Source organism: Cajanus cajan, chromosome 9, assembly GCF_000230855.2.
Source record: "Cajanus cajan strain Asha chromosome 9, NIPB_CcT2T_4, whole genome shotgun sequence".
Classification (NCBI taxonomy): domain Eukaryota; kingdom Viridiplantae; phylum Streptophyta; class Magnoliopsida; order Fabales; family Fabaceae; genus Cajanus; species Cajanus cajan.
The window spans coordinates 13,658,626-13,675,434 of NC_138525.1; the positions used below are offsets into that span (position 1 = coordinate 13,658,626).

At 27.6% G+C, this 16,809-nt stretch overlaps 1 protein-coding gene across 1 annotated transcript; it reads right to left on the reverse strand.

Annotated features, from left to right (window-relative positions):
• Positions 1-3,754: 3,754 nt before the first annotated feature.
• LOC109794145 (cyclin-A3-2) lies at positions 3,755-5,508 on the reverse strand. The gene is made up of 4 exons (XM_083063905.1): positions 4,520-5,508; positions 4,197-4,429; positions 4,034-4,109; positions 3,755-3,957 (listed from the first exon to the last, which is right to left on the reverse strand). The coding sequence occupies exons 1-4, from the start codon at positions 4,742-4,744 to the stop codon at positions 3,835-3,837; spliced, it is 657 nt and encodes a 218-aa protein (XP_082920031.1). The 5' UTR covers positions 4,745-5,508; the 3' UTR covers positions 3,755-3,834.
• Between the last annotated feature and the right edge of the window lie 11,301 nt (positions 5,509-16,809).

The window sequence follows — 16,809 nt, forward strand, 5'->3', positions numbered from 1 at the left end:
AAATCATAAGACAATTGTGAAATCCTGCAATTAATCACCAAAAAGAAAATAGAAAGGAATCACAAAAAAAAAAAAAAAAAACATCTTGCTAGCTAGGCCTTTTTTTTGTTTTTTTTTAATCTGTTTCGCATAATGTAATCCTATTGAAATCATAAGACAATTGTGAATTCTAAAACTGTCTTCAAACATTTGATACAATTGTATACTTCAAATTTAAAATTGACACTATTAATTAATTTAAAATAACTTACATGCTTAGTTGAACCGAAGTTTACTTGGATCAATTATAAATTTATAATGCAGCATTATGAGCTAGTTACATTATGGAAAATTAAATTTTAAAAAATATAAATAATTTTTTTCAAAACTACTTTGTATTCATCAAAATTATTTGCATAATGATTCATAACTAAATTAACCACCTTCGTTATATCTAATCATGTCATTTTTAATCATTTTAACTAAGATTTGAATTGTGTATACATATATTTTGTTAGTGTGAAGCATGAAGGTTATTTTATTTATTGTGGTCGTAGATTGAGTGGAAAATTGAGGTTGCTGGTGTTATTATAAGGAAGAAAGCTTGAGGCTAATTTGTAGTTTACAATAAAAAGGAATAATTTCATATTCTGTATTACAAAATATATCATTTTATTAATAATGAAAATATAGTGAGATTTTTATGATACCTACACTGCAATGCGAGTTGTTCAACATTTATAACGCAACATTTGTTATATTGATGGAATGTTTATTGATTGTGCAATTAAGACAACCCACGTGTAGGAGTAACAAAATTTGTCTTATGGTGTGTTTGGATGAGAAATTTTACAAATTCTAAGGCATTTAAAATTCTTGGTATTTGAATTACTTTGATTTCAATTTCTATCATTCTTAAAATATTTTGTTTGGATAAGTCAATTTAAATTTATCAAATTTTAAATTTTTGAGTTGGATATGGTAATTTGATTCCACCATGATAAAATTGATTTTAATTAAAAATGTATTTATATGTTGATATTTTTAAATTAAATTTTTAAAAAATAAATAATAGCTAATTTTTAAATATTTAATAATTTTAAAAAATTAATATTAGGTAATATTTAATAATTTTAAAAATATTTTTAAATATTCAATAATTAAAAGAATGAAGAGATAAGAGATAAGATAACATATATAAGTGAAATAAGAAAAATAAATATGAGAAATTTTAATTTCTTACTTTTTTGAGAGAAATTGAAATTCTACTATTTTAAGGAATTTCACAAATACTTGAATTTCAAATTCCTTATAAATTTTCCATCCAAACAAGGTATTTCACCTCAAAAAATTTGAAATTCTTCAAATAAATAAATTACTTCATTTAAATTCCCCATCCAAACACACTATTATGGATTTTTCCCGATAATGTTTCCTCACAGCCTCCATTACTGTTGCTTAGTGACGGATCCAGAAATTTTAGATAGTGGGGACAATACTTATTTATATATTTGTAGTATTAAAAATTTTATGTATAACTTTTAAAAGTATAAATATATATCATAATTATTTTTTACAAGTTTTGATATCTACGATTACAATTAAAGATAAAAATAAATTAGATTAGACTAGATTTTATTATAACTTAGTAGGTTTGAACCTAACTTTCTTTAAAAATATATATCCTAAGTATGACTTATTTATCTATCATAGACATTTTTTAAATGTTTGCATAGAACTACAATCCTAAAAACCTACTTTATAATAATTTAATACTATTAAAAATATAAAAATAAATATGTTAAATTTTATAAAAATCAAGTTTAATTTATTTATGATATAAAAATGTTTTTAGTATCTAATATATATTTTTAGATGATAATTTATTTTAAAATATATTTTATAATAACAATTCCAAATGAAACATAAATCTTTCAATTTTTTATTTTGATTTTTTTTAATCAACGTATACAATAAATAAAAAATACAAAAGGTAAACATGCATACTACAAATTTTATTTTATCAAAATTAATTTTTTAATATATTACATTATATATGTGAGTATTAATATATATATATATATATATATATATATATATATATATATATATGTGTGTGTGTGTGTGTGTATGTGTGTTTGTATTATAATTAAACTTTTTTTAAAATTAATTTATTTTTAAGAAGTATTATTTATCATATAAAAGAATTAATCTCTTTTAAAAGTTTGACAGATATTAAATAAATAAATATTTTCTTTGAATCTATATTTTATACATATGATAATTTAAATATATATATTTATTTTATTAGAATATAATTTTTATTTTTTAAAATATATTATTTTTTAAAATAAAAAATTATGTATGTATCAAATAGTAGTGGGGGCAAGTGCCCCCACACTCTATAACGCGGATCCGTCCCTATTGCTAACGTGTGAAACAAAAATGACTTTTGGACACGTCACGTGCTATTTAACACTCACTTAGAGAGAAAAAATAAATTAAGTATGAGATAATATATTATGAAACAAAAAGAGATAAATAAAAATGAGAAATGTAGAGTGAGTATTAAAAAATGAAGTGTCTATCTAAATATCATTACTAAAAGATAAATTATATTCTATCATATACATTTGTTGATCAAGCCAGCAAAAGAAAAATCCATACCAAATATGGTAGTGTTTAAGTAACTAATTCAATACCTATTTACTGCTAAAAGAGAGAGAGAGATGTTGCACATCTTAAAATGGAACAACTACAATGAAAACATGTAAAGTTTTCTATACATAAAAAATTATATTTGATATTTGTCTATGCATATTTCAAGGCAAAATGCTGTCATTCAACATTAATAGGTACAAATGAAAGATTGATAAATTACAATTATCTAAAAATCTGTCTCGTTAAATTCAAAAAATGAAAGGGGTATCTCTGGAGGAATTGGTGTTGCTGCCACACAATTGAACTGTACCAAAACACCAAATACAATTGAAATCAACATAATTATGCAATATGACAAGTAGAATTAAAATAATAATTCAAGTTAAAATATTACCTTGCTTTGTCTATATTTCTCTCTCACAATTTCTACAGAACTCCATCTCCTTCTAAGGTAGAAGTCATGGATGCTTAGAACACATTCCTTCATGTGAGCAGGTGTATATCTGGTGATTTGGTGAAGCTTTGAATTCTATTAAAAAATAATAATAAGTTAGCAATTCCTCCACATTGGATATCAAATACACATACAAAAATAAATCATTACCCAAGGATTTGTGTTTGGACTTAATATAAATCTGGTGAGAAATACAACAGACGCAGCTACCAAAGATGGCAAGAACTTTAGACAATGATAATCGAACAAACTGAGTTCAGCAATGTAACGACTAAGGGGCTCAAAATGAAGACTAGAATTCTGCATATTGAGAGAAGAATATTAGTCAAATAATGAAATGTGTCTCTTATTCAATGTTATTAATTGTAGCATGCAAAAAAAGCAATGGTAGAAAACCAAAATATGTTGAAACGACTGACATAATACATTAGAGACTATTTAATTAAAAAAAAAAAAGAGAATATTTTTATAACATTTTATTCTTTTATAAATATGTTGAATTGAGAAATTAGGTAATTATAACTCTCTTTTCTTTTTTGAAAAATTCTCCAAATATAGAAGAAATTGTAATTAATAAAATCACTTTTGAAACTTATATGCATAATGTGTAACAAATGAATTAAAATAAAAGTTAACTTACATCAATATCCTCTTGACCAACCGTAACGAATCTCCTACAAACAAGGAAAAAAAAGAGCATATTGAGACAAGATCCCAAGAAAAAACTAGTACAAGCCAAATTAATCCAATAACCAACATGGACATAAAAACAAAAAAGAAACATACGTTAAGAATGTGTTCACAGTAGGAGAACCCAATTCAAACTTCAAAACCTTCAATATATCAGCTTCCATGTTCACAACCTTCATAACAAAAATCATCAAAATCCAAAGCTAAAGCCTGCAATAAAACTAATAACAAATGAAAGACAAGAATCACCTCCTGATTAGAGCATGAGTAACCCGCAATGTAACGAAGGTCCTCAATAGTAAGTGCCCTCCTATCTTCATATTTTCTATTTACGGAACAAGATTAATTAGCTAAAAATTCATATTTGGTAAATGCTTGATACAAAATATATTTGAACAACTAGAAAACTTACGAAGCAACAAGCAAGGAAGAAAGTCCAAGCAATAGCATCTTGTCTATGGGCGTATTATTGAAGGATAGAAACCTATCCAAATAAGCAACACTAGAATAGAGCACATCCGAAACAAGTTCGTATTTGTCGGTCTTCTCCACCAACCAACCCACAACAATAGCCCTCGTGTAAGCACTAATATCGCACTGAACTTTCTCAATATAATTAGGTGAGGGTGCCCTAGTAGGATCTATCTGAAAAACACAAGTCATTACAAAGAAATTAAGGATATAATTTGAAATATAAAAGATTTAAAAATTAAAACGAAAAGAAAAGCCTAGTACCTCGATCCAACGTAGGTATTCGTAAATATCAGAAACGCAACGATCACGCAATGGTCGAGGGTTCTTTAACATGGGTACGGGTTTTTGAAATTGTAATACAGATTTTTTCGACGTGGCAACGTTGGTGAAGCCATGCAAAACGTAGCGTCTCTTCTTGTAGGGACGAAGATGATCGCATATTTCAGAAGAAGAAGAAGAGTGCGTGTTGTTCTCTGCGTTGGCCATAGTAGAATAGGAGAGTGTTGAGAAAGAGAAGGAAGCAAAGGAGGTTCAAGAATGCAAATTAAAAGATAATGCTTTGACCCTCTTTATATGCATCTTCCAATTTTAAACTTTTTATTAAATTTTGCGTCTAAAAACCTCAAATCATCTTCATCTTCCCTCCACTTATACTTTCCATTTCCGGTAATATCGTTATTATTTGCTTCATGTTTTTGAGATTATTGTATTTACATTTGCTTACTATAATATAATACTTGTTTTCAACATTATTATCTAATATAATCCTAGCGGGAATTAATCAAAGTGGTTATAAATATAATACTTGTTTAAATTTTTATTAAATCTCGTAATAAATCGTTCAAATTGATTTAGATAGAGAATTTAATTTTGAAATTCCAATTTTTTAAAGTAATATAAATTGATTTTGAATTACTTTTCTATAGAGGAAACTAGGAGAGTTATCAATTAAGAAGGTGCTTATATAATGTAATTTGAACAATCAAATTTTCAATCAAATTGAATCCAAGTGGAAGTTGAAACCGTTATAAATAAGATATATACTTGTTTCGATTTTTATTATGGGAAATTACGCAAAAAAAAATATTTAAATATATATACAATATTTACTCATAAATAATATCAAATAATGTTAATTGAATATCATTTTAATAAAAAAAATCATATATTATTTGTTATACTAAATTATATTTTTTAGATAAATTCAAAAATCAAATTTTACTAAAAGATTTTTTGAGATTGATAACGTAATAAGACATATCAGCATATTAAAAAAAATTCTATAAATCTTGATTAATTTTAAAAATAAACTATCTTTAAAAATATAATTTTGAAACTTGTGCTTTTATTATTCATATTTTTTTAGATAAAATAAAATATTCAATTAACAGTTATTGAAAACGTTTTAAGAGTTATTTCTTGACGTAATAATTTTAGATATTTTTAATTTTTAATATAATTCATATTTTATTTATTTATTGATTAGATTTTAAAATAAAATTTTGCACCTAAAATTTTCACGCCAAACCTCAAATCTTCTTCATCTTTCCTCCGCTTAAACTTTCCTTTTCCAACAATATCTGGTTTTTGAATATATTTAAATTTAAACTTGTTTTTGGAGATTATTAGTACATAGTAAGCGGAGGAAAATAATAGTATGCATTGGACACTTCATTTTGCATTAACTCACTATATTATACTTGTTTTAATTTTTAGTTTTCAGCATTATATTTTACATTAGCTTACTACAGATATTTGTTTTTTGGGGATTATTATTTAATCTAAGCGGGAATTGAAACAATGATAAGTATTAGTAGGAAAAAAAAAAAACTTCTTGCTTTCATATTTTTTTTTAAAAATTGGATAATTATGATTTCTAAAGAGGACAATTATAATTTTGTATATATATTTTTTCTGTTTTATCTTTAAATATAAAATAGTGAAATAAATAAATAAATAAATATATATATATATATATATATATATATATATATATATAATATTATTGCCTTTAAAAAAAGTGAACATCAAAAAAAGATATTTCTTTCCTATATTGTTATAGATATAACACCTATTTCAATTTTTATTAAACATCTCGTAATGAATCTTTAATAATTTATATATTAAATCAATAATTTTGCTTTTTATGTTGATAGACAATTTAATTTTGAAATTAGGAAACTTAGTTATTAGGAAGGTGCATAGTATTTTTTGTGCAATCAAATTTTCAACCAAATTTTCTCTTAAAACAAATCCCCGATTGCTTGTTTCTTTAATCCCCTTCTGTTATCTTATTTCTTTGCTGGTTTCTTTAATTCTTATTTTATTTGTATTATCTTTAATTCGTAAGTATATGAATTTTGTTTAAAAGTAATATAAAATAAAAATAATAAATAATAAATATTACAATATGAAAAATGTATAATTAGAAAAAAGAAAAATAATCCTAAACAAAAATAATTATAAAAAATAGTTATTAAATAAGTGAATAGTTATTATTGATAAAATAGATGACTAATTTTATTTATTCATTTTTTTCTATTCTAGTATAAAGAGAAATGATATTGAGGAAAAGATAAATATATAATAGATGAGTATAAATGTCTAAAAAAAATATAAAAATAAAAAAAAATCTCATTTATATATGATAAGTATAGATGGTTTTATAACTCATGCACAAATCACAATTACGAGCATACAAAAATTTACTCATAAATATTATAAAATTATATTAACTAAATAAAATTTCAATAAAAATTATATATTATTTGTTATGTAATTTAATTATCTTAATTAGATAAATTCAAAATCAAATTTTACTAAAAGATTTTTTGCGTTTGATAACCAAATAAGAATATCAGCATATAAAATATAAATTCTATAAAATCTTGATTAATTTTAAAAATGAATTATCTTTAAACAGATAATTTTGAAACTCATGCTTTTACTATTCATATTTTTGTGTTAGATAAAATAAAACATTCAATTAACAATCATATTCTGTGAAAATATTTTTAAGAGTTATTATTTGATCTAGTGTTTTTAATATTTTTAAATTTTTTATTTAATTATTTTTTTTTATATTTATTTATTAATTAATAAAATTTTAATATTTTTAAAATAAATTATTAATAAGTAAAAATGATCTTGTATCACAATATAAATTATTTCTCTAAAATCTAAAATATAATTTATATTTTTTAAAAAAATATTTATACAAATTTAAATATGATAATTTATATATTTGAATATATTGTTTACTTTATATATAATTTATTATAATTTTAATTATCTATATCTATAATCTATAATTTATAATCTATAATCTATACTTTATCTATGATAATTTATATATTTAAGTATATTATTTACTTTATATATAATATATTATAATTTTAATTATCTATATCTATAATCTATAATCTATACCTATATATAAAAGCGATTATCTATTTTTACGTACATAATTTTTAAACTATTTTATTTTTATATTTTTAAATAATAAAAAATAATATTAAGAATCAACTATTCTTATAAATTCAATATTCAAATTTGAGGTCTTGAGATTCAAAGATTAAACACAACACTAGTTGATTCAACAAACATTAGTAATCCTTAAACATGTTTAAATAAATATAGAGGCACGAAGTGTCTCGATCCCACTAGCACATATAAAGGGATACTCCCTTTTGCATCCATATTTTTTAGATATTTATACTCCTTTATTATATATTATTTTTTCAACCATCATATATCTTTTAAGGGTAAAATAGAAGAAAAATAAATATGTATAAAAAATTTAATTATCCATTTTATTAATGATAATTATCCTCCTATTTTATAACCACCTCTCCAATTTTATTTAATATTATTTTACTCTTTTATAATTACATATTTTCTCATTTGATTTAAATTTTATAATCTCTATTATTTTATTTTTATTTATATTATCTTTAAATAAAATATATAAAAGCACGAAGTCAAAGTTTCTTAACACCACTAATTATTAATAAAGACGATATTACTTTTTATATTGTTTTTAGTGTCTACTTTTACGTTGACAAAAATTTCCCGTATTTTTATTTTTTATTTTTATATTTTTAATTATTCATACATAACTATTTTTATTTCACATCGACAAAAATTTGCTCTTATTGTTTTAAGTTAGTTTCCCATTTCTTTCGTCAGTAAAGCTATCAAAACAGGTCACTCAACTTTACCCACCACGAGTTGGCTAATAAGTGGGTCAACTCAACCCAACTCACCTTCTAATGAGCTAACAAAAAATGAGTATGACCAGACTCATCACGGATTGGTGGGTTAAACGGATTGGTTCACTTAATTTTTTAAAATTTTTTAAAAAAATCTATTTTTTTCTAATGTCTAGCCATATTTTTTAAATATATATAATTATTTTTTAAATATATATTCAGTCAAATCTATATTTTTTAAATATAATGTACAGCCACACAATCTTTTTTTTCTTTCTAATTTCTTTTATTTTTCTTCCACAAAAATAAGCCTCTAACCCGAAAAATAACCCTTCCAGTGTAGCATTTGATTGAATGAATAAGTGGACTATGGATTTTTAATTTTTTTTATGAGTGGACCGTGGATTTTTAATTTTTTTTTTTTACATGAGTGGGTTGTTGTTTTTATATTCTTTTTTGTGTGAGTGGGCTCGTGAGTTAACCCAGTTCACCACGAGTTCAACCCGAGTGAGCCAAATTCTTAGTGGGTCAGTTTGAATTTTTAGCAATATTAAAATTTGCAAAAAAAATTTAGCCCAACCCGACTCGAATCCGTGGTGGGCTGGGTTTGTAACGACCCGCCTTAGGTCGCCACATCAACAAACAACTAAACAACACATAGGAATAATTTACAATAAAGAAAAGAGAGCAAAAACCAGCTACACTAGAGTATAAATATACAATAACGTATAAATTATTTTCATCATATAAAACATAATTTTATAAAAGAGTCATAATCAGTAAGGTTATACAGTCATCCAAAAGATAATATATATATATACAACATCATGAAGACATCAAAATAAGACACCCTAGGTGCTGGTCAAGCTCTAAGTCTAGCCACTTTTCAAAGCAGCTACCAAAAGACTCCTTGTCATCTCAAGCCTCACACCTGATTTTCTCCCCCACATAGTGAGATCATCATAGCCCACATCATGAAAATATAAGGGTTAGTACGTATAAAATCAGCCATAGTACAACATAATGAAATATCATCAAAACAGATATTCATCAACAACTTTTATCCATACTAAGGGAATGACAACATTATTACATGTCTATCTCCATGCCAATATAAACCAAATCCAAAATCCAACGTATACATATCCATACCAATGCATACATATTCTATAGTAATGAAGGATCCAGAGCCAATGTATACAATCCATACCATATGCATACATATTCCATATCCAAACGAACTTCACACCACTGTATAATCCCAAGAAGTAGCCAACACATCCAAACCAAATGTTGGCCTCAACACATCCAAACCAAGTGTTGAATTTGTGAACATGTCACCTGCCCATGTCACACACCTAACCTCTCATGGAAAATATACAGTTGGATTACATCGTCATGTAACCCTGGTGATCTTTCCACTTCATCCATCGGTATGACTCAGCCTTGTCCTCATACCGGTAGCAAATAGAATACTTAAAGGAGTACTTCAAAATCCACCTAACATCTGAAGTGGTTTATTATATAATCTTTGGAAAAGTTTCATATTGGAATCCTCACCATGGGACTCCCAAATTCCATATTTTCCCAAAGATTATATCCAGATCTCACCAAGAGATCACCCAATCCATACCATAACCTTACTCCTCTAAGTCCTATTAGCTTTCCAAACCAAACACACATAAGCACATTCCATAATTACATGCAATCTTTTCCATAACCATGCCACATTCCATACCAAGTATAAAACATCAAAGATGACATGATTCAACATTTAAAAGTTCCATAAAAACTTAATTATAAAAGGTTTTTCTCAAAGAGACCACACGTCCAGCGCATTCAGATCACGCCCGGCGCAAATTCAAACAGAGACTTCACGCTTGGCGCGCTCACTCTGCGCTCGACATAGTCTACACAAAGACCTACAGAGGTCTCCGTGCCCAGCGCACTTATCCTACGCCCGACATAATTCTAGACAGAGACTCCCAATGAGTCTCCACGTCCAGCGTACTTATCCTATGCCCAGCGTACTTATCCTACGCCCAGCACAATTCTAGATAAAGACTCCCAATGAGTCTCCACGCCCAGCGTACTTATCCTACGCCCGGCGCAATTCCAGACAGAGACTCCCAATGAGTCTCCACGCCTGCCGTGCTCAGATCACGCCCAACGCCATATCAATAACCAAAAACACAAGGCCCACGTTTGTTATCACGCCCGGCGTGGTTCCATTCACGCCCGACGTGGTCCATCCAAGGACTTCCCACTTCAAATCATGCCCAGCTCAACTAACCTCGCGTCCAGTGTGATTTGACAATGGTGGTCCCTGATGAATGCATTCCCGGTGCCAAGAACTGCGTCTGGCGCATGTACAACCAGAAACCCGCAAAAACCTCAAAAATTCCTTCCCAACATGAACCCAATCCAAATTACATGAGTTCGAACCATTATAAAGCATAATCACTATCCAAAAACAACATAATAAGCGATAAAATCAAGTCTTAGCCATTAATCCATGGAAATCATGGAGAAACCCAACCAAAACCCTTTCCACTCAATCCAACCTTAATCATGCATAAATCATGGAATCAATGTGATATTTCAAACACATACATACTATATTAAGTCTTATAAGTACTACCCTTACCTTAGAAACTTCATAAATGCAAGATTCTACTAGATCCTCAAATTCAAACTCAAACTTTAATCCCCCTTTTCAAGGCTTTAGAGGCTAAATCTCTTGAAACTCTAGTTGTGAAGATTGATCCTATCTTGATAAGCTTCTCAAATGTGTCCTCAGCTTCCCTCCGAACCAGAGCCTCTCTCTCTACTTTCTCTCTCTAGAAACTGTCTCTGTCTCTGTTTGACAAATAAGACCCTCCGGTCCTAAGTTCCTATATATAGCCATTTTCCAAAATTTCCAAATTTCACCCTTAGCACCTATTCACCTCAAATATCATACTCCTTGCAGTATTTCAACTTCCTAAGCTCTAAAATAACCTCAAATTCACTCAGAAAGACCAGATTTATCTTATGTTCCTATCTTTCAATCTCGTACCAATCCTATTCCTTTCTATGCAATACTCACAACTCACCACCATATGAAATGCAACATATATCAACATACAAACAAACATCACCTTCGGATACATATGCTTAGAATAATGAGTTGCATGCCATAACTTCACTTAACTAAGATGAGAAGGAAGATGATCAGTCTTCTTCCCTCTTAGTACCAATTCAGTATAATGGTGTACAATGCATCATTTACCACATTCATGATACACATGCCTATATAAACACCTCAAATATCTCATCTCATACTACAAAATCACTACCATGTCCAAAAAACTAATCAAAACCACATAATTATACAACATGCACAAAGATAAGTACATTTCAAATTCACACCTCTAGAATCCAATCCAATCCATATAAACAACATACACATACATACATACGTATATATACATATATACATATATATATATATATGTATGTATATATATATGTATATATATATATACATAAAGTATATCTACCAAATAGCTCGATATTTCTATGGCGTTACAAGGTTGGCTCACTGGATGTGGCCCATTTTGACAGCTCTACTCGTAGGAATATTTTTTAGAGAAACCTATGAAAAACTATTCCCAAGAAACAATGTTTCATAGGAATATTATTTTTCAAATAATAAATTAAACATGAGAAATTAACATTCCCAACATTAGATTCTTTAAAAAGTGTATCACTACATGCTTTGACGCTTTATTATATGAAATATGTTATTTTGAATGATGTTACTAGTTGTTATTGTTTTAGAACTCTCAGGATCAACAAATCCTTTAGAGTTACATCATTTTGAGTTGAAGTAAAAGTTGACCAAATTTGGAAAAAATATATAAGAGCCTGTGTGTGGTTTCACAATTTTCTATTTTCATTTTCAAAGAAAATAGAAAATAAACACAAAATTGTGTTTACTTTTATTTTTAGAACATGTTTTCTTTGAAAATATTTTCAAAAGAACCCAAAATTAAAAATGAAAAAAATATCATTTTCACTATTTTTTGCACTTTTGAAAATGTGGTGGCATGTAATGGTAATCATTATGATTTTTTTTTATGAACTTGTTTATAAGCTTATAGTCTTGCACATATAATTCAATAAAGTTAATTTATATATATATATATATATATATATATATATATATATTAATATTATAATATTTATTAGATATAATTGTTCTATAAATTTTAATTACATATGTTGTTTATATTATTTAATTATTTTAATTAAATATGATTAATATTTAGTGTGATTAAGTTTATGTTGCTATATTTTAAGATAAGTAGTATCATATATATTTATTTTGATATACAATTATTGCTTGTTAGATAATAAATTAATCATTTGATACAAAAAAATATAAGGGATATTTGCATGTTTTCAAAGTAAAATTCACCTATTATGAGATAAAAGTATTTAAACGAGAATAAATATAAAGTAGAATGGAAAGAATAAAATATTTACAAAAGAAAATATTATTCTAATTCATATATAAAGAGTATTTTTTATTGTAAATTTTATACCAAAAATATTTTATGAAAATTAGGAAATGAAAATTATTTTCTGAAAATGAAAATGAAAAATAAAAATGGAAAATGTTTTTTCGAAACCAAACACATCTTAAGATTCTCTAAAGACTTGAATTTGAAAAGTTCATTTCTTAGAGTCTTTAAGGAGAAATTTTAAAGAGATAGACTCTAAAGAATTTGTAACACCCTAAGTTTTCTAAAATTACTAAAAGAATATTTTTATTAATTAAAGGGTTTATAAAATATTTTAGAAACTTTTAATGATTATGATATTTAATGGTGATGATATTTGAGATTCGATGATGATGATGTTATGATTGAGATGCTATAACATCCTGTTTTTCAAAATATTATTATTATTATTATATAGTATTTGGTCAATATTATTTTTATTATTATAGGGGGAAAACATTTTATATTATATATTTATTTATTTTGTTTAATTAATTATTTTGAAGAAAAGAGAAGCGGGTCGTGAGAAAAAGGAAAATGGGTTGGTTGACCTAACCAAGTGGATTATCTTTAAGAAAGGGGTAAGACAAAGTTAATCATATCTACCTCATTTTGCATTTTGAAGGGTTAGGAAAGAAAGAGATGAGAAACAAAAAGCTTTGAGAAATAGTGCTTAGGAGGTGCTCAAGAACAATCTCAAATTATATCAGGATTATTTTTTTTAACGAAACCAGGTACGAGGGAAAATAGGATCTTTATATGCAGAGTCACATGAGGGAATGGGTAGAGGGAAAGTTTCCTAGGATTTTTAGTAATTCTTTATTGGTTTCTGTTTGGATGAATGATGGTTCTAATATTTCCTATATAGATTTATGATTGCATTTCTGGTAAAAATTGTTAAAACTGATGTTTTGGGAGAAATATTGAATTGTTGAAATGTGCCTGTGAGTTAGGGTTCTTGAGAAATTGGGGGTTTATCAATTGATGCATGTTCTTGTAAAATTGATGATGTGTGTTGTATTTTCATGCAAAAATGAGTGTTTTGACCGATTGTATTTCTAAACTAAGGTATTGTGTGTTTGGGTTAAGATTGATTTGAGTATTTCTATCTGTCCCGTAAACTCTATAAATCACACTGGCACTGGGCTTAGTTCCTAGCGTCGGACGCACATTCATCGGATGAATGTGGAAATCAGGATATTTACATTGGGCAAAAATATAATTTTGCTAGGCGTGAAATTTTAGAATGCTTGCTCGATTATAATTTCACCGGCCATAATGCTTTAAGGCGGTCTCAACCAAGTCTTAGTGTTGAGTAGGATGTCTTGGCGTCGAGCACGAATGAGAGCAAGAGCTCTTGGGTTGAGCTCATGTCGGGCAAAATTGTAATTTTGTCGGGCACGAGTCTAATTGGATATTGTGAATTTATGATGTATTTGCTAATTGTTTTATGGGTTAATACGTATGTTTTGGTGAATGTTGAATGTGATGTAAACTAGCTGTGAATTACAAGGTATGCATATGATTCTTTTAGTTCATGTGGAAATATTGGTTTGTGTATAAGATATTGGGTTGAATTGTGAATGTGGTGTGATGCTTTGGCACAGTCATATGCGTGACACAGTGTGAGACGTGAGATGTCGGCACAGGCGTGTTCGTGATATGATGTTGATTTGGAGTTGATGATATTGAGCATGTTTGAATGCGAATATTGTGTTTGCATATTATATTAAATTGAGATTGTTTCATGTTGATTTCCTATCGTGATTTCGTATAGATGCCTTTTTTTTCACCATATGTTTTGTGGTTATTTTTAGGTGAGGAAGATCTGAACATGAGCGGAATTCAAGGTGCCAATAATTGAGTCATGAGATTGCTCTGATAGTGTAACATCGGTGCAAGAGATTTTAGATCATTCATTTTATTGTAATTGGATTTTATATTTATTTGTTAGTTAAATTTATGAAGTTATATTTTATAAATATTTGTTTTAAATTATTTGAATATTAGAAGTATTTTAATTGTGAACCATTTCACCCGAGTTGGAGAACTATTTCTTTATATTTTTATATTATACGTGCTGGGGTAGAATGGGTGTCGTAATGAAGAATGCTATATTATGTGACAAATGAATAATATGAGTAATAGTAATGTACAATATTATGTTGTGTGAAGATGTTGTTGTATGAGAAGTTATAAAGATGTATTATGTGTTGAATTACTATAAGAAATGTGATGGGATGTGATGGACAAGTCTAGTATTGCAGAATGACAAGTGAGGAATTAAATTATTATATTTTTGTTGAATATTATGGTGAGATGGCAGATTGGCAAGCAAGAAGTGAGTAATTACATATTGTGTTGTTTTGTTGTGATTGTTGAGTCCATGCATTCATACTTCATTTCACGGGATAATGTGAGTCTATTCAGGTGTGATATCATAGGTCATCTACCTATAACCCACATGGTGTTATGGTGGGGAAACCTCTATCGAGAATGGGAGGCTACCATGACCAACTATAAAACTTCGGCAAGATTCTAATAATCCCCTGGTGAGGTGGTTCGAGGGGTCATTGATACAGAGTGGTCCTTACATTATTCGATGGGTGGTCTCATTCCATTACTCCTAAACTATTTTGTCCACATGATGACGATGAGGAGATTGGTACCATATGCATGTAGAATTAAGAGCATACATCTCACGAGTATTAATTAATGAATATGTTACATTTTTAATTGTTGGAATGATGGTGATAGATGGAATGTGATATATTAAACTGTTATAATATTATAGGGAGAATGGATAAATGTGTATGAGATGTAGTTGTTGTTTGATGTGTGTGTGTGTTTATCCTTATGCTTTATATATGTTATGAGGGATGAGATGTATTCTCACTCCTTGTGCTTGTATTGTTTGTGTTTGGGCTAAACGCCATTTGCAGGAATAAAGCAAGTACAATATGATGTGTTTGAGGAGGGAGAACCATAAAGATGAGCTTTGATTTGATAGTGTGACATTAGGGCTGAGTTTTAGGATAAATGATTGTCTTGAAGTTGGATTTCTTTTTAAGCTTGTTCTATTGTCAAACTTATTTAATTTAAAAAGTTGTTCTTAACTTTGATTAAATAATGTTTAATAAGTTTTCTATGGTTTAAATAATAATTATGGATATGAACCATTTTACAAGTTTTATGAGGATAATTATTATAATTTTTTTTATTTTCCAATAATTTTGTTATATTTTAGTTATTAATTCCTTTGGGGTAGAAGGGTGTCACATTTAGTGGTATTAGAGCAGGTCAGCTCATTCGGCAAATGCGTTATGTGTCTTCCATGTTTTCCAATTATGTTTCATGAAGGTGTTGATGTGATATGTAAAGTTTTTGTTTGTTTGCTTTGTCAAGGGTCCTAATTGTTTTGCTAAATTTTATTAAGATTGATCACCTCAATATGTGCACTACAAATAAGGGATTTGATGAGTCTAAAACATGTGACCATAAACATTACCCTATAATTTTTATATTTATAATTTCTCTTGTTAGCTTATTTGAAGGATGTGTTTTCTAATGAATGAATCTTTTATTGTTGTGGATAAAAGACACACACGAGAAGGGGAATTGAATAATGTGTATCAAAAACTCACACATTTGTGTAGTGAAAAGAAAACAACTTATCAGATGAAGTGTTGGAGAAGAATCAGATGAAACACTAGAGATTTTTATATTGGTTTGTCTCAACCATTGAGACTATGTCCAATTCTCAATCCAACTAGATTGAGTTCCACTAACTTTC

Coding starts and splice junctions, on each gene's coding strand:
- LOC109794145 (XM_083063905.1), bottom strand. CDS start 4,744: ATGGCCAACGCAGAGAACAACACGCACTCTTCTTCTTCTTCTGAAATA. Junction 4,110..4,196: donor TCTTCCTTGCTTGTTGCTTC/GTAAGTTTTCTA, acceptor TTCCGTAAATAG/AAAATATGAAGATAGGAGGG. Junction 3,958..4,033: donor ACTCATGCTCTAATCAGGAG/GTGATTCTTGTC, acceptor TTTGTTATGAAG/GTTGTGAACATGGAAGCTGA.